This window comes from Oreochromis aureus, linkage group 8 (genome assembly GCF_013358895.1).
Source record: "Oreochromis aureus strain Israel breed Guangdong linkage group 8, ZZ_aureus, whole genome shotgun sequence".
NCBI classification, from domain to species: Eukaryota; Metazoa; Chordata; class Actinopteri; order Cichliformes; family Cichlidae; genus Oreochromis; species Oreochromis aureus.
Window position 1 is genome coordinate 14,985,958 of NC_052949.1, and position 22,482 is coordinate 15,008,439.

General features: G+C 41.2%; 2 protein-coding genes across 4 annotated transcripts in view; one reads left to right on the plus strand and one right to left on the minus strand.

Moving 5' to 3' along the window:
• Positions 1 to 108: 108 nt before the first annotated feature.
• The window catches only part of afap1l2 (actin filament associated protein 1-like 2), a 42,789-nt gene continuing 20,415 nt past the window's right edge, over positions 109 to 22,482 (minus strand). For 2 of the 3 annotated variants that reach the window (XM_039616331.1, XM_039616330.1), the window contains exons 4-20: positions 19,771 to 19,862; positions 11,019 to 11,130; positions 9,017 to 9,100; positions 8,354 to 8,565; positions 7,401 to 7,580; positions 7,221 to 7,307; positions 7,045 to 7,129; positions 6,826 to 6,930; positions 4,809 to 5,020; positions 3,396 to 3,541; positions 2,603 to 2,714; positions 2,234 to 2,488; positions 1,842 to 2,139; positions 1,329 to 1,502; positions 1,065 to 1,252; positions 734 to 937; positions 109 to 638 (exon numbers count right to left, since the gene is read on the minus strand). In XM_039616331.1, the coding sequence (XP_039472265.1) occupies positions 612 to 638; positions 734 to 937; positions 1,065 to 1,252; positions 1,329 to 1,502; positions 1,842 to 2,139; positions 2,234 to 2,488; positions 2,603 to 2,714; positions 3,396 to 3,541; positions 4,809 to 5,020; positions 6,826 to 6,930; positions 7,045 to 7,129; positions 7,221 to 7,307; positions 7,401 to 7,580; positions 8,354 to 8,565; positions 9,017 to 9,100; positions 11,019 to 11,130; positions 19,771 to 19,862 (2,573 nt within the window). In that variant the 3' untranslated portion in view covers positions 109 to 611. The remainder of the gene's footprint in view (positions 639 to 733; positions 938 to 1,064; positions 1,253 to 1,328; positions 1,503 to 1,841; positions 2,140 to 2,233; positions 2,489 to 2,602; positions 2,715 to 3,395; positions 3,542 to 4,808; positions 5,021 to 6,825; positions 6,931 to 7,044; positions 7,130 to 7,220; positions 7,308 to 7,400; positions 7,581 to 8,353; positions 8,566 to 9,016; positions 9,101 to 11,018; positions 11,131 to 19,770; positions 19,863 to 22,482) is intronic. The other variant, XM_039616332.1, reaches the window with a different exon arrangement.
• Positions 11,138 to 19,754, plus strand: LOC116329823 (kelch repeat and BTB domain-containing protein 13). The gene has a single exon (XM_039616334.1). It carries the CDS (start codon positions 17,341 to 17,343, stop codon positions 18,856 to 18,858), a length of 1,518 nt encoding a protein of 505 aa, XP_039472268.1. The 5' UTR covers positions 11,138 to 17,340; the 3' UTR covers positions 18,859 to 19,754.

Sequence of the window (22,482 nt, forward strand, 5' to 3'; positions counted from 1 at the left end):
GAATTGATGGGAAGGTATCTGAAACTAAAGGAAGGAAACAAAAATATTTCCCCATTCATGTTATAGCGAAATGAGACACTTTTATTTAAAAAAACCCAAATCAACCCATATTTTTGTCAGTATATTTTTATTTGAATAAAAAGTGCATTTTTAGCTAGCAATACAAGCCCAAAGGCTGAATAATGGTGTAAATATATTTACATCTTGGCTACCAGCATATATGAACCAAGCTACAATCTGTGTACAGAGTGGCTGATTTAGTTAGGGGGCCTCTGTCTCGTACTTCAGTGGTTTTTAATTTCAACGTTTCAACGTAGCATTAATGCATTTCTTACACTGGCCAAAATGCTACTTCATCACTTTCCTCCCTTTGCAAATAGAAACAAACTTTAAAAGTCATTGAATTTAAGATTAAATCCAGTGGTATCCAAGAACACGGCGTGTGCCTCTGTGGCTCATCATAGTCTTGACAAAGTGATGGTTTGGTTGAAGGGCCAAGGGAAGGGAGGTTCTTGATTAAAATGTCTGCTCATTCGGTGGGTCAGAATGTGGCGACGGGCGACTAGACCAACATAAACTTCTGAATTTCAGAGGTCAATGAAGATTTCCTCTTAGGTTGTTGATTTCTTTTCCCATTCCTATGAATATAAAAAGAAATAGACCTACCAATTATAATATGTCTTTCAAGATAAGATATTGACATTGATGCTCTCTGTGTAAATAAGAATCACACCTTAGCTTTCTGTAGGACGTTGCCTTTTGTGGTCATCATGGAGGTGGGTCTGCCTTTAAGAGCAGACGCAGAATTGACCGGGGAAACTGAATCTGTGTTAACGTTGCTGCTGGAGGGTTGGGAAGAAGATGACGGTGACAATAATGATGATGACAACGACGATGATGATGATACCTGGGGAGAGCCTATCGTTGATGCCTTAGGCTGAGGGTAAAATAGCAGCGAGATGGTTAAGGTTCACATTTCAAGCATCATGCACTGATTTGAAAAACACAGAAAACATTTAGCAGATGGATTCTGAGGTGTATAGAAAGACAGCCAGCACACTAACCATCGGCGTGTCCTGGAGGCTGCTGTCCAGTGTGGTTCCCAGTGTGAAGGGCCCTGACTCCACTTTCTTCAGACTTTCCTTCACTTCTACCAACTGTAGCTCCACCTCCACCCTGTGCTGCTCTGCCTCTCGGCACGCCTCCTCCTTCTGCTTCAGACGGGCTTCCAATGAGGCCTGCTGCTTGGGATCTGAGGACAACAAACTGCTGTCAGTCCCCATGTGATCAGTGCAAATCTTTGAGTAACACAGACACTGCATGTATACCTTGGCAGGTGCTGAGCTCCTCTTTGATTTCCCTCTTCTCTTTCTTGAGGTTTGCCAGACTGATTTTCACCTCCTCCCTCTCTTTCTCCAGACGATCGCGCTCGTCAATGTAACGCCGCATGTCTGCCTCTGTGCGGTTCTTGCCCAGCTTTATCTCAACTGCACCGGGGCATCCTGGTAATTAAGCATTTATAATTTTAGAGGACATAGAGATTTAATAACCGTAAAAAACCCCAAACTTGCTCAGATCTTAAGCTGTGCTTTCAACTGTAGAAGATGCAGGCTGTCACTAGAGGGAGCCATGGTTATGTAATAGTACAGAATAGGAAGCAGGTGTCAAGGAAAGTAATAAGAGCTTCACTTGTACTCTAACATATCTGTTTCATGATGAAAAGTTGTTGAATATATCTGTAAAAAGGTGAGTGTGGTGATATTAAAATGAAGAGCATGCTTGCTATATCTTTTTTTTTTATATACAGAACTCAGCAAACCCATTGCCCCATTTGCCCTGACCTATGGTATGTGCCTTGGGCCTTGCAGGTTGTGGGCTGTGAGGACGCGCAGCAGCAGTGTGAGATGTTGGACTCTTGTGGATTTGTCCACCAAAGGAATTGAAGGCCTGTGTGATTCCCAGGCTAGTCTTCTTAGTGGTCTCTTGGCTCTGGGTTGAGGTCTTGACTGGTTGAGTTTGTGGCTGTGATGGAGTGGGAGTCTGGGCTCGTTCTTGTTCTGGTTTGCTGGTAGCAGAGGCTAAGTTTGTCCCATTTAATGCGGGCATTGAATCTGGCTCAGTATTGTTAGTCGACGTCCCCTGCAACCAAATGATGTGCAAATTATTAATGTAGAAAGTAAAAAATATTTTCTAGAGAAAGGTTTGAGGTTGTCAACAAACTCTAATTTCCTACCTCTTTAACTTGAGAAGAGGAGTCCTTCTGGTCATCTGCTGGTATTAGGGAATGTCTCGAAGCTTCTTTAGGGGAAAGTTTTCCTCCAGAGGATGTATGAAGGAAAGAGCGCACAGGGACAAGGTCTAGGTAAATCCTGTTTTCAGAGTCTTGTTCTGTACCCTGTGGGCTCTTGGCATTGTCTTGTGAGCATGTTTCATTATCTTTCTGGAGATTGTTGCCCTCGCAGTTTGTCTGGCTATTCTCCTCAGCATCCTGTATGACACGAGCGGAGGAAATTAGGAGATGGCTTGTGGCCAGATGACTGAGTCAATATTAAACTGAAAGTTAAAATCTCCAAACATTGCATCAGGTTTCGTGACAGCGTACCTCTGGGTCAGGTATAGAGGCCACATCATCGTACAGATCATCAGAGTTGTGAGAAATAGAAGGTAGGGTGTCTATGTAGGTGTTTGGCTCTGAATACCTCCTCTGCATCAAGCTAGAGAGACACACAATAACAAATAGAAGTCCCAGTTTAACCTTGTGCAGCGGTAGTCCTCTCCAAAAGCTCAGACTTCAGACTGCTTAAAACACCGACATTTAGACAGCTTTATATACTCTTGGATCTGGATGATGTCAAAGAGAGGGGATGTTATTATTTTGGTCATCTGAGACACTGTTCTGGCTGTGAACACAGCAGCTGTAGCTCAAACGTATTGTTTGTGAGGACTGACCAATCAGAAGAAAGGCAGTTTTAAAGGGGTGGCTGTGGCTTGAAAGATAGAGCAAGCCGTCTACCAATCAGAAGGTTGGTGGTTTGACCTCTGGCTCCTCTATTCTGCATGTCGTCCTCGGGGAATATAAGTTTCCCTTGATGCATCCATGGACGTGTGAGTGTGTGAAATGTTAGATTAAAGGTGATTTGGCATAGAATAAAGCACATGTGTGTGAATGGGTGAATGACTCTTGTAGTAAGAAAGTGCTTTGAGTGCTCAAATAGACTAGAAATGCGGCATTTAAGCACCGGTCCATTTAAAGCGAAGTTGGACTAAAGATCAATGCATGATAAATGAGGATTATTTCAAACTGTGAATGACGCAGAACCGCTCTACTAAAGTCCAAGAATAAGATATGGAGCTGGAAATCTGCATATTGAGGCGAACAAAAGCGATTAACTTACTATAAAGAAGTCCTTGCAGCATTGACAATAGTGGAGATCCTCTCAGCATTGACGTAGTCGTATGTCAACTCCTCTGGATCTGTTTTACTTCCCGTCTGTGACAGCAAGAGTCCCAGCCAGTGACCCATATCTGCTGATGTCTTAGCCTGGGAGGGGATGGAAAAGAAAAGGACAAGCATTCACTGCAAACCATGCACTTGCAACATCATGTTTTTAAATCCTCAGAGTTTAATTTGGATGCCATTTTTAATTAATGAAACGATTGCTACAGCACCATTTCCAAGCAGCGGTTCTCTGAACTAAACTTTAAGAAATGACCCGTACAAGCTGAGCTGTTAGACTTAACTAGAAAAACATAAGAGGAAAGAGCTGTTTCTCGGATGTAGTATTTTGGATCAGTTAAAACTGCTTCTTAAGAATTGTCTATTAAATAAGTAACTGCTGCACCACACAACACATACAACTAAGTCAGTGCATTGAGTACGCAGTGAGATTGAAGCACGTAAAACAACCTGATATGACACGATGTGTTTCCTGCCTTTTATTATTTTGGGAGATTCAAACAGCTCGTCTAATTAGAAGCTTAACTGTTACACTACTGCATAGTGGTTTGATGTCACATATTTATTTGAATTAAAATAGTTCTAATGTTGAAGCTGGGTGAATACGTGAAGACGGCAAAATAAAAGGACAAACAAGCAAACAAAACCTTATGACAAGAAGGAAAAAAATAGAACACATCCCTCAAGACTAAACACTGAATTCCATTGCCTATGACCAAACACGCACTGCAGCTGGGTGGTACTGGAAGCTTAATGAAAAAGGGTGTAGCATTAGTCCCCCAAAAGCCCAGTACGTCCACACCCTTCACACAAAGACGCACACTCACATATGTACACATGCACCCACACCCACTCAAGCTCCCAGACCACCCTTGTGTGCGCACATATATTACATACGCTGTCTGATGTCAGCAGAAAGTGAGTTTCAGATGAGGACATGTTTGTGTTGAGGGTTCCAAGAAGCAGCTGTGCATCTTTTCTCATTTTGCTGACTCAGTATTTGCTTTTTTCCACACATTTAAATCCCGCCAGACATTTGAGCCCACCGCTTAGAGCTACGCAGTAAGCCCAAAGTAAGCTCTCATCTGAGGCAAGCATGAGCTGCAGACAGGAAACATGATGCGTATACATGCGATATCATGGTCTATTTTCAATAAGCTTTGGTTAAGTAACGCTTTGAGCTTGCAGCACACCACTGTTCCACTCCTGACTAACTGAAACCCGCGTGGTTGGGTTTCCACCCAGTGCAAACAATTGTCATTCTGCGTGGTAACAAAGCCTCCAGCATTTTCTCAGCAATCTAACCCCCCTACAAACATTTAAATGTAGAGAACATAAACTGGTACTCTACCTCTAGAGTTGCCATCTGTGTGCCATCCATGTCAATCCGAAAGGAGTATAGGTGCTCTGGGCTGGGGTCAGGCAAAACATTGCAGCCCTCTAGAGTCACAGCAGGTTGGGTTACTTTGTTCTTGCCCTTGTCTTGGTAAAACCACAGCTGTCCATTCTTTATAAGACACCAGCAGGTCCGCCACTGACTGTTCACCAGTACATTGAGGTAGCCTGAAAGAAGATGGAGGAGAAAACATAAATAAGAAGTTTCTTTTTTTACTTCTCTTAGAAAGTAATGCTGTGCAAAGAAAACAAGTACTGAAGTCTCAGAAGTTTACACTGCGTGGCTTTAAGGTAATTCCACTTGAGTGAAAGAAATCTATGTTTGCTTGATGTGATAAACCTCACAATTCATACTGGTTGTTACTTAAACCAGTGCTTACAAATTGCTGTCATATAATCTTGTTTGTTGCTGAAAACCAACAGTCTGCCATAGAGGATGCATATCATTATGGACTAAATGATTATCATCCAGTATATTACAATGAGGAGTTTTGACAGAACATCATTAGACCATGTTCACAGTGAGGTTCAAAACAAACTGGATCTGCTTTAATTTGCATATAACACAGAGGAGAAACAGAGACGATGCTCTTTTGTATGTCTTGCATACAATCTACTGTTATCTGGACCAACCAAAATGATATGCAGGTGCTATGTTTATGCCAGCCCAATCATGAGGTGGGTTGAGTCCACGGTGTTAAAGTGCATGGTGCTATTATTACCACCAGGAGCCCACAGGGGAGTGTCATATCTCCAGTTTTATTTACTTGGTGTACTAGCAAATGTAGGACTTACTTATCTGATGATGCAGTGAGTGTTCATTTGAAAATATTATGGATATTGTGGATATGTGTATGACTTGGTGTCATGCTAGTTTTCTTTAGTTAAACACCAAGAAAATGAAGGTGGGCGCATCAACAGGTAGCTTTTAGTGAGGACTATAATAAAATTACTTAGAGACACTAAAAAACTACTTTTCTCTGCTTCCTTATTCACAGCGGGCAGCGCCACATGTTTGATACTTTGAGTTTTTACATCAGCTGTCCTTCCTGACACAAACACAAAGGGATTTGTGTCTCCTCCTGGAAAACTGGTGATCTTCTGCTTGTTAGGCGAATGTGTAAATTACTACAAGGGGCAAAATCTGTCATGCAATTCAATCACAAGTGTCTGGAATGTCTCCAACTGTAATGTCTTTGTCGTTGTGGTTGTATTCATCTGACATTTATCATGAGATATAAATGGAATTATTGAAAGGGTAACAAATGTTACCACTACGACATATTTACCTTTGACCAGGGATGTCAAGCTCATTTTATGTTACAAGTCATTTATGACTCACTTTGATCCTGAGTGGGCTGGACCACTGAAACTCCCCTTTCTGTCAGTGTGCAGAAATTTAACTACACTTTTAATCACTGAGATATCCAAATAAAAGAAAAAAGAAGTGTAATTTCAACAATAGGTCGTAGTTTTTTTCACATAATAAAGAACTGCTGCTGGAGTAAACGAAAGAAACTGTTCAGCATGACTCTTTGAGTGTAAATTTTAAAAATAAATGGACTAGAGAGTTTCTGTTAATTCACAGAAAATGCCCTTTTTATTTTTTTTTTTACATTTTTATAGTCAACTTTGACAAAACAGGAACTTTTCTGTTATTTAATTGTAATTGTAATTTCTTACTTAATTACTTTGATGTAGCATGAATGGCTATGAGGAAGGTCTTTTTTAGCAGGTAAAGCTGCAAAACCTGATAAAAATACATTTAAAAGCCCAATAATTTATGCCCTCCTTCACATTTTCAAAAAGGCATCCAGTTGGCCAGACTTTACTGGGCCGATTCTGGCCCCTGGGCCTTATGTTTGACTCCCTTGCCTTAGACCTTCATTAGACCTCTCATGCCAGTACAAATGCCATCCTGCAATTAAAAGCAACAAACTTTGACCTTTGAAGTAAAGTAGATTTTTGCGAACCTGAGGTGTCGACACATTTCTCTGGGCTCTCGAGTGCGGAGGGTTTTTTCTTGCCGATGTTCATCAGGTTGCTGAACATTAAACCTGCGCCATATTTTTTCTTCACTGTGGAAACGAGGAGGAGAAGGACGACAAATTGACTATTTTTTCTTTTTACACCCTCTCCTTGAACATGTGGAGCACAGCAGATAAAAGCTAAAACCCCACAGAGTAGCTTACCATCTTTGCTTTCTGGCGTTTCAGCATGGCTGTCTGTGCTGCTGCCGCTCTCTGAAGCCACAGAGTATCTCTCACTCAGCTCTCCCTGTGGGTTCACGGCTATAGTTTAGTCATTTTGAAATCTTATCAAAAGTCTCATCAAAAACATGATGTCTGATCACAACAGATCAGTGTACCTTAGTACAAATAAGCCTCGGGGAGTCAGACACAGTGTGTTGGGGGTCACAGCTATCAGCTGGCTTGGGACTGATCTCTTGAATAACCTGGAGCAAAAACAAGATGTCCTCATTTTGATATTGCGAACCAATAAATAACCATCCAATGATCTCGAAAGCAAGCTACTGTGAATGTGTTACCTTCAGCCACTGCTCAGTCTGTTCTTTGCTCTGCAAGCCCAGGACAATGGTCTCCCCACCCACTGGAATAATCTTCAGCCTGTGCTCTTTCCTCTTTAACTGCTTCTCTTTGTAAACAACACTGCAGCCCAGCAGACTCACATCCAGCAGAGGTGTCTGCTCCTTGGAGCTTTTATAGCACTGAGAGAGGCAGAATCAACATGCAAGCTTAGTGAAGGGCGTCGTTAAAAATGAATTACCGTCCTTTAATTTTAGCTGCACACTGACCAAAACAAGCTAAAAGTTAAATAGTAAATGTTATCAACCAATTAGTGTTTAAAATAATCAGCAGATTTGTGTAGTTACTAGGCAGTGTTCTCAACCATAAACCATTACCTACCTATCTAACAGCAAAGTAGAAATTGGGTAAATTTCTGAATGTGTTTATTGATTTGAATCATATTAGAATAAATTGTTTACAGCAGACATTTTAAGAAAGTGAAAACAGCCACTCGTGCAAGCTCCATGCTTTAGATAGCCTGTTAAAAAAAGTGTTCACAGGTAATTACCCTCTAGATTGCTAGACGAGCAACTGGGGGAACACTTAGGCAAACATAGCAGGCAAGTTTTCATGCATTTGTCTTTTAATACCAAGAAAAATATAAAAATATAGCAAGTCAGTTTCAGAGGAAGTTGCATATGCGTTGTCACTGATCTATTTCTTGACAGCTGTTTGTTCAGCGCTTGCTATTAAGAATCTCTGGCAGCTGTCAGTTGAACAGTTCAAAAGTAAAGCCTCCACACCGGTTTTCTAGCATACAAAATATTACAGGGATTATACACCGCCCTATTATTTTTAATATATGGGCTAATTTGGTTTAGATTTTTTTTCTTGTATGTATCACAACACAATCATAACACGTAATATCATAACACAAAACCTCACTGCAGCGTTAATACAGTCGTTTACCCACCAGCAGACGATGGTCTTTGATAACGCAAAGCTGTTTGGCCCACTGGCCAAGCCATTTCTTCCTCCACAGGAAAGCACAGATGTGAGCATCTTTCATCAGCTCAATAGACGCCTCTGCTGATGGCCACTGGTGCTGAGCTGATGACGACTTCTCTCTGGTCACTTCCTCCTCATCGTAGGACTCGTATGAGCTGCTTACCGCCTCTCCATCATCTAGGAAGGGCAAGCAAAGCTAAAGATTACGACACTGCATGGGCTACAAGGGATGAAAAATGACAAGGTGTCGAAAGCAAGGATTAGGAGAAGCAAAATCTGTGCGATGAGAGTGAATGAAAAATAAAGTTAATCTCTGTTTTTTGGACCTTTGTGACTTTCTTGAATGGAGGAGGATTTCCTAAAGCATTGCACAAACACACATTTTCAGTACTGATGGTAAGCAGACAGGAAAATGATGAAACAAAGTTATGATGAAAGGGAAAATAATAAACTCGGGAAATTAATAGCATGAGGCTGATTGATGATGAAACTCTTTCCTTACATGCACTGCGCTGATAAAACTGGACAACGAGCACTTTGGGGACATGCTGGCTTCCCAATTTGAATTTTGGATTTATGCAGTCGGCTGCATTCATGCCACACAGACAGACAAACAAGTCCTAGCTACCCCTGGTGATAACAGCATAGACCACACTGTCAGAGCTGTACTCTCGTATCCAGGGCCCTGAGCGATGGCCAAAACAGTCCAGATCTATATAATATCAAAGGAAACAGGAGGAAGAAAAGCAACATAGGGGAGGTTGGACAGAACATAATGCCTTTGAATAATAATCATAAAAAAGATTAAAAAAATAAATAAATCTTGTACATATTCATTATTGCATTCTCTTTGGCCTATTCACATATGTTTACTTTTTCAAATACATTCACGGGCCACTTCAATTTTTCTTCAAAGCTGCCTTAAGTCTTTGTGGCATAGATTCAACAAGGTGCTGGAAACATTCCTCTGAGGTTTTTGTCCATATTGACATGATAACATCACACAGTTGCTGCTGATTTGTCGGCTGTATATCCGTGATTTAAATCTCTTGAGCTCTGGTGACTGAGGACTCTACTTGAGTACAAAGAACTCATTGTCGTGTTCCAGAAATCAGATTATCTGAGCCTTGTGAGATGGTGTGTTATCCAGCTGGAAGCAGTAATCAGAAGATGGCTACACTGTTGTCATGAAGGGATGGACACGGTGAGCAACAATACTCAGAAGGCTGTGGTTAAATTATGGTCAGTTGGTACTAAGGGGTCCAAAGTGTGGCAAGAAAACAGGCCCCACACCATTATGCCACCACCACCAGCTGGAAGGATGGGTCTACTTTCATGTTGTTTGTGCCAAATTCTGAACCCACCATCACCATTTCCAATCTTCTTTTGTCCAATTTTGGCAACAATCAAGTCCGAAGTGTAGCAGTTTTCATTAATATATGACAGGAGTGAGACCTGGTGTGGTCTTCTGCTGCTGTAACCCAAGAGATGCTCTTCTGCATGCCTTGGCCATAACAAGTGGATGTTTACTGTTGCCTTCCTATCATCTAAAAACAGTCTCGCCAGTCTACTCTGACCTTAGTTAAGCATTTTTGGACAGAGAACTCCTGCTTACTGGATATTTTCTCTTTTTTAGATGATTCTCTGTAAACCCTAGAGAAAACTGTGTGGGGAAATCAGCAGTAGATCAGCAGTTTCTGGAACAACCATGCTATCACTGATATTCACTTAAACCGCCTTTCACCCCCATTCTGACCATGTCTAAGTGGTTGACACTATCTGCAGAAATATTGTGTGGTATTGGCTGGTTAGATATTTTTATTAACAAGAAATTGAACAGGTGTACCTAATGAAATGGCCACTGAGCTTATATCATGATGTATCAAATCACTTGCAAATAATTCAAATGATTGCTTGTTGCTTACCTCGGTGATGATTATACAGTATGACTAATAACAAACAACCACAGGCCAAACAGGACAGAATATTCTTTGCAGCTGTGGTAAAAATGTGTTTAGTAACAATTCTGAAGAAAAAGCTTCCAGTACTGAATAAAAAGCTGACTTGTGTTACATTCAAACAATTGTTACTTAATTCTTTCCCACAGAGCTGTGAAATGCTGCTGTTGCGCAAAACTGGTAATACAGACTGGTTTCTTATAATTGTGGTGCTGGCCTTGAATGAAACCACTTACTCAGTTATTTGTTCCAGTACCTAGGTAACTCTCGTAGCTTTATTTTACAGCTCAAGCTAAAATGTTAAGCTAAGAAAAAGGCACAGCAGGTCTGAAATGTCTGTAACTTACATAGTTTAGCTGGATTGAACTGAAACAACAAAAATATATCTAAATGGAAATGGTCCTAATTTAAAAGAAGTGATTGTAAAATTCAATTTAACAGCGTCAGAATTATGAAAATACACAAGAAGCAGTCTCAAATATTTTGTGGCACACACTCACACAAACACGAAGAATTGCTTCAAATAGGAAGGCTGCTTTAAAGATAATACTGATGTTCTTTGCAGTAGTATACAGCAAGAGCACTGGGTAACTTTGATGATGAATAAGGTATGAATTCATCACCTGGGGCTGTGCAATAGATGATACATCTAACTTTGAACACAGTTCTTACCATTGACAGTTTCCTCATAGGGTTGAGCCTCTTCATAGTAACTCTCTGAAGCGTCTGCACAGGCTGGAGCTGGTACTGGAGGCAAAGGGAACGGCTCCCGACACACCACACCCTGACAGAAAGATGAGGGAGTCAAAAACGAGAAAAGTACCAAAAAAAGAGAAGTGTGGGATTGTAAATGTCTGTGCTTTTTTGTTCATTTAACGTCACCCCCAAACCTACTGTCATTATAGTTTCTAGACCAGTGGTAATTAAGTGCCCTGAACACACGCGCATACACATGCACACACACACACATCGACGTGTGTTATTCCCACAGGCTGAGCATGTGGTTAATTCCAGCTGTCACTTCAGGAATAACTAGGGAATTCCTCGTGTAACCAAACCTCCTCTGACCTGGGAGGCTAGACCTTGTAACTACTAGCACGTTTGCCTTTAGGGAAGAGGGTGTGTTTGTGTGAGCAAGGAAGTAGAGAAGGGTATCGTACATTTGTGTGTGTGGGAATGTGTGTGTGGGTATATATGTGTGTGTGTGTGGCTTTCCTGAAATCAGTCAGCAGTCTGGCTTCACTTCTGTCTCCTGTGTGGTAAAGACTGTCTCCCCAACACTTAATGCTTGACTAAAATCAAAACCAAAACAGACACATCTGTCTTCAGTTGTGTTTTTGTTTTTTTGTTTTTTATATTTAGCTTTTTTTTTTTTTAATGAAGCTCAGGATTTTGCTCGATAGATTAGACAGATGTTGCTTGTGCAGCGTAATGGCTCCTGAATATTTACACTGTTACAACTGAGCCTCACTCTCTCTGTATCACTTTTCTTTGGGTAAATAAAGCTTGAATCAAAGCAGGACAATCATAGCACTCTACTGGTAGCTACTGGTAACGCTCTCCAGGAAGATGGAAAAGCAAAGTGACAATAAACATCTTGACTCTTGATAACAATTTAGGCTATTTCTACTTTGTGATTGACACAAAAAATCACACACAAAAAAAGATTTTAAAGGCTTATTAAATCTAAATCCACAAACCAATCAATGACATTGTGTGGTTAGACACATTAGTAGACATATAGTAGTTAGAAGTTAAATAGTACACTAATCTAGCAGAAGATTCTATTCTATTCTACTCCATTTTTATGGCCTCCAGGTGCTTTATACTATCAAGTAAAGACCCTAGAATAATAAAGAGAAAACTCTCTGTGAGCAAGCACTCTGGCAAGAGTGGAAAGGAAAAACTCCCTTTTAACAGGAAGAAATCTCCAGAAGAACCTGGGAGGCTCAGAGGGGCAGCAATGTGCTGCCCCATGTTGGGGGTGAGGTGAGGGAGACAGGATGATAGACACAGTGTGGAGCCAAAGTTATAACAACTGGTTAAATGTAGAGTGGTGCAGAAAGGCAGAAAGTTTGTCTTATGGGCTGAACTTGCTTCTCTTTTGGCAGTGCATTGGTAGACTATATACAGTCCATCTACCTGCACAGAGCATCTGCTGTCACACGTGTCCAAAGTATGTGGTTCAACCAATCTGTGGTTTTGTGAAACCGAGCTTTGAAAATAAGGAACAGCGTCCACTGCAGCGCATGTCTATGTTTTCAATATTTTATTTTTGAACTTTAATGTTTTTCCAACTTCTGCACCCTCGACCCATTCTGGCCCACTTGTCAACCATTCAGCATTCAACCTCCGCACGGTCGAACGATGTGTCGTTTGGTTTTTTTGGAGGAGAACATGGGAACACATTTGCATTGCTTTTGCATTTGTGTTCAAAACTTCTCCCCAGGCTATGTAGGCAAACAGCTATGTAACCAGACATAACCATGGTAGTATAAAACAAGCATTACTAATCAGGATCTTTTAGGAGATGCTCTGAAACAGTGTGTTGTACCTCTTTTTAAAACTCAGTCTTGTGGAAAAAGCTGTCAACATTCAAGAATGCAGGTAATTTGAAGACCATATTAATTAATCAGGTGTTTATTTTTCACACTTTGAACAACCTTAAATCTTTGGACTCATGCATGTGTGGGGGAATGACCTTCCATGAAGGAAGAATTTCATCACTGGAAAACAGCCTCAATACCCTGAACTTGCGACATAATCCTATGAAGTATCTATGGTGGCAATCAGAAGATGGCAGATATGCAAGTTTGGTCTTGGTGCAATCTGGAAATAAAATGACTTGCCCGCTTAAAAACTTCAGTAGCTGCCAGTGAAGATGCAATCTATGTATTCTTTTTCTTATCTCAGATAAACTGAGAGATACTGGAGTCAGACTTCCACATAAGGGTTATTTTTCTGAGGCAGTGAAGTTAAAGGAAGTTAAATAATGACATATATCCCACGCATTGCAATTAGGATTATTCACCTGAATATTATCCAGCCCACACGGTACATTCTTAGTACGGTTTGAGCTGAATCATAAAAAGTGTTTTCTTAATGCAAACTGTTTCCCCTCCCCACCACTGTTTGAATTCTTTCACTTTCACTTCTACTTATTGAAATTAGTATACTTTAAAGTATTCTGCTTATTCTGATTATATTTACTTATTGTACAGCTTTAACATTATCTGAAAGTTTGCAGTCTTTCAGCTGCTCTGTATAGTATACAGAAAAACTCAATATACCATAAGATGAGAGTTTGAATGGTACTTTTAGTTGCCCCAAATCAGCAACGCTTAAAATATATAGAAACAAATTAGAGAGAAAGCAGTGATAAATTGTGTTTAGCGGTCACAAACCTGTGGTGGGTCTTCAGATACCAGAGTGATTTACTGGTTCAGCTTAGAAACAGAACAACAAAAATTAAAAACACAGCCATATTTGTCTGTTTGTGTAAAAATCACAAAATCATTATTTCTGATGTGGGCTGTCAGTGACAGGCGCAGCAACTCCCAGTAAACAGGGAATTCCATGTTAGTGAGCTTTTCCCACCATATCACTTCAGTGAGCTAAGACATTTTCAGTAATCCATAGCAGATGTTATAATAACTGGCGTCATGTCACGGTCCACGAGCAGTCACAGTGATGAAGACTCACTTGTGTGATTAGCCTGCATGCCTGAACATGGAGGAAAGCAGCCACTAAGCAAAGTGTTGGCAGAAATGTTATCATGGAAGTTTAGGGAGGGTAACATCCCTTATACATCATGGAGCTATTTAAGATGTGTCATTATACAAGCATCAGCAAATGCGACTGTCAGTATGTCATAAGACTTGCTATCGAAAATGACCAAAATATATAAAGTCTATTTGAACACACAGGTAGCTGATGCCGATAATAACTGATGCTGTTACAGGTATATTGGCTCACTTGTGCCCACATATTCTTCTGAACTTTCTTTAATTCATAAGTGAAACTGTCAGTGTGTGTGTGTGTGTGTGTGTGTGTGTGTGTGTGTGTGTGTGTGTGTGTGTGTGTGTGTGTTTGTTTCCAGTTAGGTGATAAGCAGAAAAAACCTACCATGTTTTTTTGATAGCAGGAAGTACTGAAGCAAATCAGCAACGGCAGAAGTTGTACTCTTGGTTTAAACACTCTACTATGAGGCAACAGTGATAACCACTGAGATAAGGTATTGGCATTACTAGGGTGTCTGTTGACCATTGTTATTTTTAATAACAGGAGTTACATCAATGGCATGTTTGGCGTTAAAAAGGCCCTCCTTCTTACTCGTTTATTTTTGGTCTACACATTTTTGTGTAAAATTATTATAACTTTATAATTTAGGTTGTAGAAAATGATGGAGGTAAAACTAAAATTAAGTCATGTAAACCACCATTTATCCTAATTGCCAACAGGGGGCTTCAAAAATTAGTTAACTGTAAAGAAATCAATTGTACATTAATGTTACATTTACCCCCAGCCAATTACCCAAGTGGCAGAGAGTGTCTGATTTGGTGGTCTCAGGATCATGTCTCTGCTTTTTTTGCAGATGATCAAGTGGTGACCTCAAGAAAAACTTGCTGCTGAGTATGAAACTATAGGAATGAGAATTAGCACCTCCAAATCTGAGGCCATGGTCAGAAAAAGGATGGCGCACAAACTGATTTTAAGTTTTGGCAGCGATGTGAACGCTGTACCATTTTTTTGTGATTAAGAGAGTGCTAAGGGAAGCATTGATCTTCCGACCTTCACCTATGGCTGTGAGCTCTGGGTAGTGCCTGAAAGAACTGAATCATGGATAGTAGCATCAGATATGAGCTTCCTCCAAAGGGTGGCTGTATTCTCCCTTAGAGATACAGTGGGGAACTTTGTAAATTGAGAGGGATTCAGAGCCTGGCCACTACTCCTCCACATCAAAAGGAACCAGATGAAGAGGCTTGGACATATGACTACGATGCCCCCCAGATACCTTGTAGGTGAGGTCGTCTGAGCATGTCCTGCTGGGAGGAGGCCCTGTAGCAGATCCAAGATACACTGGAGAGATTACATCTCTTGGCTGGTGTGGGGAGGGGAAGGTCTTGGCACAGAGTGTGTGCCCTGAGACTTGAACCCAGATAAGAAAATTGATGGTGGATGGATGTTATGTTTAGAGTCAACAGACAATAATCGATGTGCTTTCAGTGTCCTCAACACTTAGACCCACCCCTCGCTTGTGATGCCCTGATTTAAAGTATTCAAGATGACCACGGCCAAAATGACAAACTCAATCCAATGGGTGACAACATTGTGGCTATGTCCGTTTTTACATAGAGCTCATGGTTTCATAACCTCACATTACCCCATATATACTGCAAATAACAAGTCAAGAGAGTTAGAGACAAGCCTGGTCTAAGCCTTAATAATAGTTATATACAAAAGCAGTTAACAGGAATTTCCTGAGAAAGTTATTATTCTGTCTCTCACTTTTCTCTCACTCTCTCACTGCAAGAGTGTAAACTTCTCCAGAGTTTAAAAAAAAGTAGTCAAGAGTTAAGCATCTGCTATTAATTAAAACAAAAAGTCAGGCATTCCAGAGGAACCGCAGTAAGCCACCCCAGACTGCCCACCCACTCTTATCTCTATCTTTTTTCTTTTTCTTTTTACATTTCCTCAACTCCAAAAATACTAAATTGGCTTGTTGTCTGAGCCAAGCCTGAAGAGAAGCATAGTAGGCCATTCCAGGGAGGTGTTGCACTGATGAAAAAGCATCAGGGACATGCCAGGTGTGTGTATCCATTCTCCCAGAAGACTTTGCTATTCTTCTGTCTCTTTAATAGTCACTTTAGCCCCTTCCTTTCACTTCTTTCACGCACAAACACACTTCTTCACCACAGAAACATCGACTAGAAGGGAAGAAATGAGGAGTCTGAGGATAAATAACAAAGCAAGGAGAGAGGGTGGCGGAGTGTGGTGGAGGGGCTTTGAGTAAAGAGTGGGAAAAGAGAGCCCAAAAAACGAACAGTCAGAGGAACATGGAAAATCCCTGGTTCCCATGCCAAGAATTCGGTGCAGTGAAAACACACACACACACACACACACACACACACACACACACACACACACACACACACACACACACACACACACACACACACACACACACACACACACACACACACACACACACACACACAGTGTATCTGAAAGCCTGCTGGGAGCTCAATGTAAAAGGTGGTGATAAAAATGATCAGTTTGGTTTTCACAGAACAGAGTTCAGGAAAAATCCCTGATCCTTTGCCTCTGTTACTTGTTACATAGTAACTTTTTTCATTTAGAAATTATGACATTAAAAATTTCATGAGTGAAAAAAGAAAGAAAAGAGACTATAAGTTATCTACATGGCAGAAGGTAAAATGCAAGAACAAAGATTTCACATGACACAAACTATTTGTTTTCCTGTTATTTTGCCTTCTTGGGAAAACTTTGACCTTTTCTAAAACCTTTATATTTTTGATACCAGCCCCTTTTTTGCAAACTTAAACCTTTTCAAGTTACCTACTTAAAATGTATAACTGCAAATGGATCTTCATGTGTAACATTTAAATAGCCATTTTAAACCAAGCTGGATTTAAAGGGATAACGTAATCATGAATAATTCAGTAAATACTTACTTTATGCTAGCCAGTCTTATTGCGGTTATGATAATGACCAGTTGCCGGCAGCCACATTACCGCTACAGTGCATGTCAACAGTTTTCCTTTCCCTGCCTGACGCTTGCAAGTGGCACAGCTGCTATCTATAGTCCATCTCTATTTTAAGACCATGCAGACAGGACGCAATGGAGCTCACACAAATCTTTATTTACCATGCAGCTCGAGGGAAAAAATGGCTATTCCACACTCGAGTCACACACAAAATAATTACTTAAGAAGCCGTCTTAGGAAGAACAGAAATCCTGGTTTAAGAGACCATGGAAATGCCCGAAGGCCTGGGAATCAACCGGGATACTCATGCCGAGAATGCGACCCTTGATCTGGAGAACAGAGAGTGCCATGCAGGCTGGCTGAGAGTGAGGGTGGAGGACAGTTGGTTCACTGTGGAGCGGGCTTTTCTCCTTAAGTACAGCGACTATTTCTGTGCTCTTTTTCACTCTGGGATGAAAGAAAGTCAGCAAGATGAGCTCTACCTGAAAGGAGGAGTGCACGCAAGAGGTTTCCTCATTGCCCTTGCAGTCTGCAGGGGAGAGAATCCCACCATCAGTGAACCAGATGAGCTTGTCGAAGCGGTCGAGTGTGCTGCTTTTCTACAGGTTGACCATTTGGTCCAGCATCTTTGTGACATTATAGATTCAGACAACTGCCTTCTGCTTTACCATACAGCCTCCGTATTTGGGGTGCATGCACTGTTTCACAATGCTGCACTCTTTCTTTGTGACGCCTTTGATGATCTCAAGGATGAAGCAGAAAGTTCAATCCCTGAGGAGCTGCTGCAATACTCTCAAACTTTGTCCCCTTCTTCTTTTATTGCTATGGGGACCCATTCTCCTTCACTGGAGCTGCTGCAAGACTCCTTCAGGGTTGTTTGCTACCTCGACGAAAAAGAGGGCCAGTGGAAGCATCTGACAGACCTACCAACTGCTTGCAGCACCTCCATGGCTGGCATAGCAGTGGTTGACAATCGCTTATATATCGTTGGGGGGGTTTTTGGTTACAGTAAGGACACAGTGGACAGGAGCTTCTGCTACAACCCCGATTCAGGACTTTGGACTACTCTCCCAGGTCCCCAGCAACCCAGATATAATTTTACCCTTCTTGGGCATGAAGGTCAGCTCTACGCCATTGGTGGAGAGTCCCAAAAGAAGATAATTTCCACAGCAGAGACGTATGATGTTGTAAAAGGAGAGTGGACATTTATACAGCATGCACCACGACCCGTAGCATCTGCAGCTTGTGCTGTCGCTAGACGACGGATATTTATTTGCTTCTGGAAGCCACCAGACACCACAGACATCTATGAATACGTACCTGTGAATGATGAGTGGAAGCTTGCTACCACACTGATCAGACCTCAGAGCTATGGCCACTGTATGGTAGCTCACAAGGACAATTTGTATGTGATGCGCAATGGGCCTTGTGACGACTTTCTTCGCTGTCTAATGGACTGTTATAATATCACAACAGGCCAGTGGACAGCTATGCATGGGCATTACATCAACAGCAAGGGAGCTCTGTTTACCGCAATGATCAGGGGGGATTCTGCGTTCACAGTGAAACACATGTTAACTCTTGTGTATACCATCACTGAAAATGGATGGAAGCCCCGTAAGCAGATGAACGGATTTCCAAAGAGTGGTTCACTGTGGACATGTTTACTCAGGCTTCCCAAGACGGGGCCAGTTATACCACAGCTGGATGCAGAAGGCAAGGAAGGAGAAATGCCTCTGTCAGACCTGTCTGAGGCATATCTGGAAGCTATACAGCACTTGTGAAATTATTGTGCAACTGAAAAGTAAAGCGATTTTTTTGAGTTTTTAAATGACAAAATAAGTCCTAGAAAATACTGCTGCTAAATAATTCTGGAGGCTTCAAATGGACAAAAATTGACTTTATTTCAATGCATTCAATTCACATGCACTCTCACACACATGCTAACAAGCACTTGCACTGATTAACAACAGCTGCTACTGCAGTTTATAGTAGGGGAGGCCACTGTGCATGTGTGTGTGCATGTGTGAGTGTGTGTAAAGTTCAAAGGCACTGACGGGATGTTCTAAACCTTTTTCCTGAAGTCACACTGGGCCAATTCAGAAGCCACCGGTCTCCTAGTCAACATAAAACACAGTGTAGTTCCCTCTCACACACTCCTGAACAATCACCTCTCCAGTCTTGTTGCCCCATGGGTTGTTAAATACCTGCTTCTGTGGGAGAACACATTTCACGAAGCCTCGGCTTGCAAGCCTCGGTGGAGGGAAATGATTTTGGCTTGCATGACCACAGACGTTATTTGTGTCATTATATCTAAACTGCTGCAGCTGGGTTTCAATATCTGACAACAACCCATTAACTTACAGTACTTTTTACTGTAAGTTACAGTACTGTTTTTAGCACTACGCTTCTTAGTGATAGCAGTGCACATACTGTAACACAAGACCAAACTGCTATCGGTTACATATCAATTTGGAATTTGTCTTCTGGCTTCTTTGGTATACAGTAGGATATCTTGATCACCACCGATTTGTTCCATCTACTATATTACTTCAGCCACTGACTCGGGTCAATGCTATTAACATTCCCACAACCACAGTGGCAGAGACCCAAATATCTGTGTTTTTTTTAAGCCAAATCATTCTGCATCATTCTTCTGTTACTCCAGTTATGGAAAGGAACTGGTCAACACTTACTGTTCTGGGGGGTGGCAGGTCGGGAAGGTTCTTTTGTGGGACGGGGACACGTTTTGCTGCTTTTCCATTGAGCAGGGCATCTAATCTGTCATCTTGGTAACACAAACAGAGAGTGGAAGGTTAGTATATACCAGGCATTTTGCACTTAAATTTATTTCCATAGCATACCAGAACATTTCAGGATAAATAAATAGCTGTCATCTCGCAAGTATAAATTCCATATATCCAGCTATCTCGGTTAAATATTAATGCAATGGTATCCCCAACTAACACAATGATATAATCTTTTTTGTTAAATCATAGTAACCACATAATATAATTCGGTGTGTAACCTTGGTATAAATAATCAATCTGCAAAGTAAATAAGACCACACTTCCACACATCCAAGAAAACTAAGAAGCAGCATCAATGAATTGGAGGTTTTACTGGACTTAAATTTTATATATATATATATTTTTATACAGTGGCTTGCAAAAGTATTCGGCCCCCTTGAACTTTTCCACATTTTGTCACATTACAGCCACAAACATGAATCAATTTTATTGGAATTCCACATGAAAGACCAATACAAAGTGGTGTACACGTGAGAAGTGGAACGAAAATCATACATGATTCCAAACATTTGTTACAAATAAATAACTGCAAAGTGGGGTGTGTGTAATTATTCAGCCCCCTGAGTCAATACTTTGTAGAACCACCTTTTGCTGCAATTACAGCTGCCAGTCTTTTAGGGTATGTCTCTACCAGCTTTGCACATCTAGAGACTGAAATTCTTGCCCATTCTTCTTTGCAAAACAGCTCCAGCTCAGTCAGATTAGATGGACAGCGTTTGTGAACAGCAGTTGTCAGATCTTGCCACAGATCCTCGATTGGATTTAGACACCAGACAGGTCAGGGATAAAGTTATTGAGAAATTTAAAGCAGGCTTAGGCTACAAAAAGATTTCCTAAGCCTTGAACATCCCACGGAGCACTGTTCAAGCGATCATTCAGAAATGGAAGGAGTATGGCACAACTGTAAACCTACCAAGACAAGGCCGTCCACCTAAACTCACAGGCCGAACAAGGAGAGCGCTGATCAGAAATGCAGCCAAGAGGCCCATGGTGACTCTGGACGAGCTGCAGAGATCTACAGCTCAGGTGGGGGAATCTGTCCATAGGACAACTATTAGTCGTGCACTGCACAAAGTTGGCCTTTATGGAAGAGTGGCAAGAAGAAAGCCATTGTTAACAGCAAACCATAAGAAGTCCCGTTTGCAGTTTGCCACAAGCCATGTGGGGGACACAGCAAACATGTGGAAGAAGGTGCTCTGCTCAGATGAGACCAAAATGCAAAACGCTATGTGTGGCGGAAAACTAACACCGCACATCACTCTGAACACACCATCCCCACTGTCAAATATGGTGGTGGCAGCATCATGCTCTGGGGGTGCTTCTCTTCAGCAGGGACAGGGAAGCTGGTCAGAGTTGATGGGAAGATGGATGGAGCCAAATACAGGGCAATCTTGGAAGAAAACCTCTTGGACTCTGCAAAAGACTTGAGACTGGGGCAGAAGTTCACCTTCCAGGAGGACAACGACCCTAAACATAAAGCCAGGGCAACAATGCAATGGTTTAAACAAAACATATCCATGTGTTAGAATGGCCCAGTCAAAGTCCAGATCTAAATCCATTCGAGAATCTGTGGCAAGATCTGACTGCTGTTCACAAACGCTGTCCATCTAATCTGACTGAGCTGGAGCTGTTTTGCAAAGAAGAATGGGCAAGGATTTCAGTCTGTAGATGTGCAAAGCTGGTAGAGACATACCCTAAAAGACTGGCAGCTGTAATTGCAGCAAAAGGTGGTTCTACAAAGTATTGACTCAGGGGGCTGAATAATTACGCACACCCCACTTTGCAGTTATTTATTTGTAACAAATGTTTGGAATCATGTATGATTTTCGTTCCACTTCTCACGTGTACACCACTTTGTATTGGTCTTCCACGTGGAATTCCAATAAAATTGATTCATGTTTGTGGCTGTAATGTGACAAAATGTGGAAAAGTTCAAGGGGGCCGAATACTTTTGCAAGCCACTGTAAAGTGAACACGTCCTTAAAAAAATTCTTCTGAGAACCATTTTTCATTTTTACTATTTCAGAAATCTCTGCTAGGTAGGAGAGAATAGGCATCATTTATGAGAGACACTCTTACTGTAAGACAGAAACAGCTTTTCAAACTTTGCAGTCAACCTGTTCATAACTGGGCTTTGAAAGTGCAAATTTAGGATGCTTGTCTGTTCATGATGAAAGCCATGTTCTGTTAAGCTAATCCAGAGGTTCCAAAACTGTGAGCTGATGCAAGTGAAAAATAAACATGCAAGAGTTTGCTGATGCTATCATGTTACCCATTATTTGTGTAAGATTCAAAATAGATCCTTTAATAAAGTTAATTATTGATAAAAATGGTAGGATGTGGGGCATGAGTTAATTTTTTGCCTCTGAAGTGGCATGCTAGAAAGAGTGTTGGCTATGTTAGCTATGCTAGCAATTAGCATGCAGATACGGAGTGATAACATCATTTAGAGTATGATAACAAACCTCTACACTGTCTTTAACCAAACTCTCCCAAATGTTAAAATACTAACAATGGTATGGCCACTTGTGGTGTCAAGCATTAAGTCAGATTTTGTCTTTTTTTAATTTGTCTTGTCATGCTAACCTAAACCATTTA

Bases quoted from the DNA above. Each gene is read 5' to 3' on its own strand.
- LOC116329823 (XM_039616334.1), top strand. From the start codon at position 17,341: ATGGAAATGCCCGAAGGCCTGGGAATCAACCGGGATACTCATGCCGAG.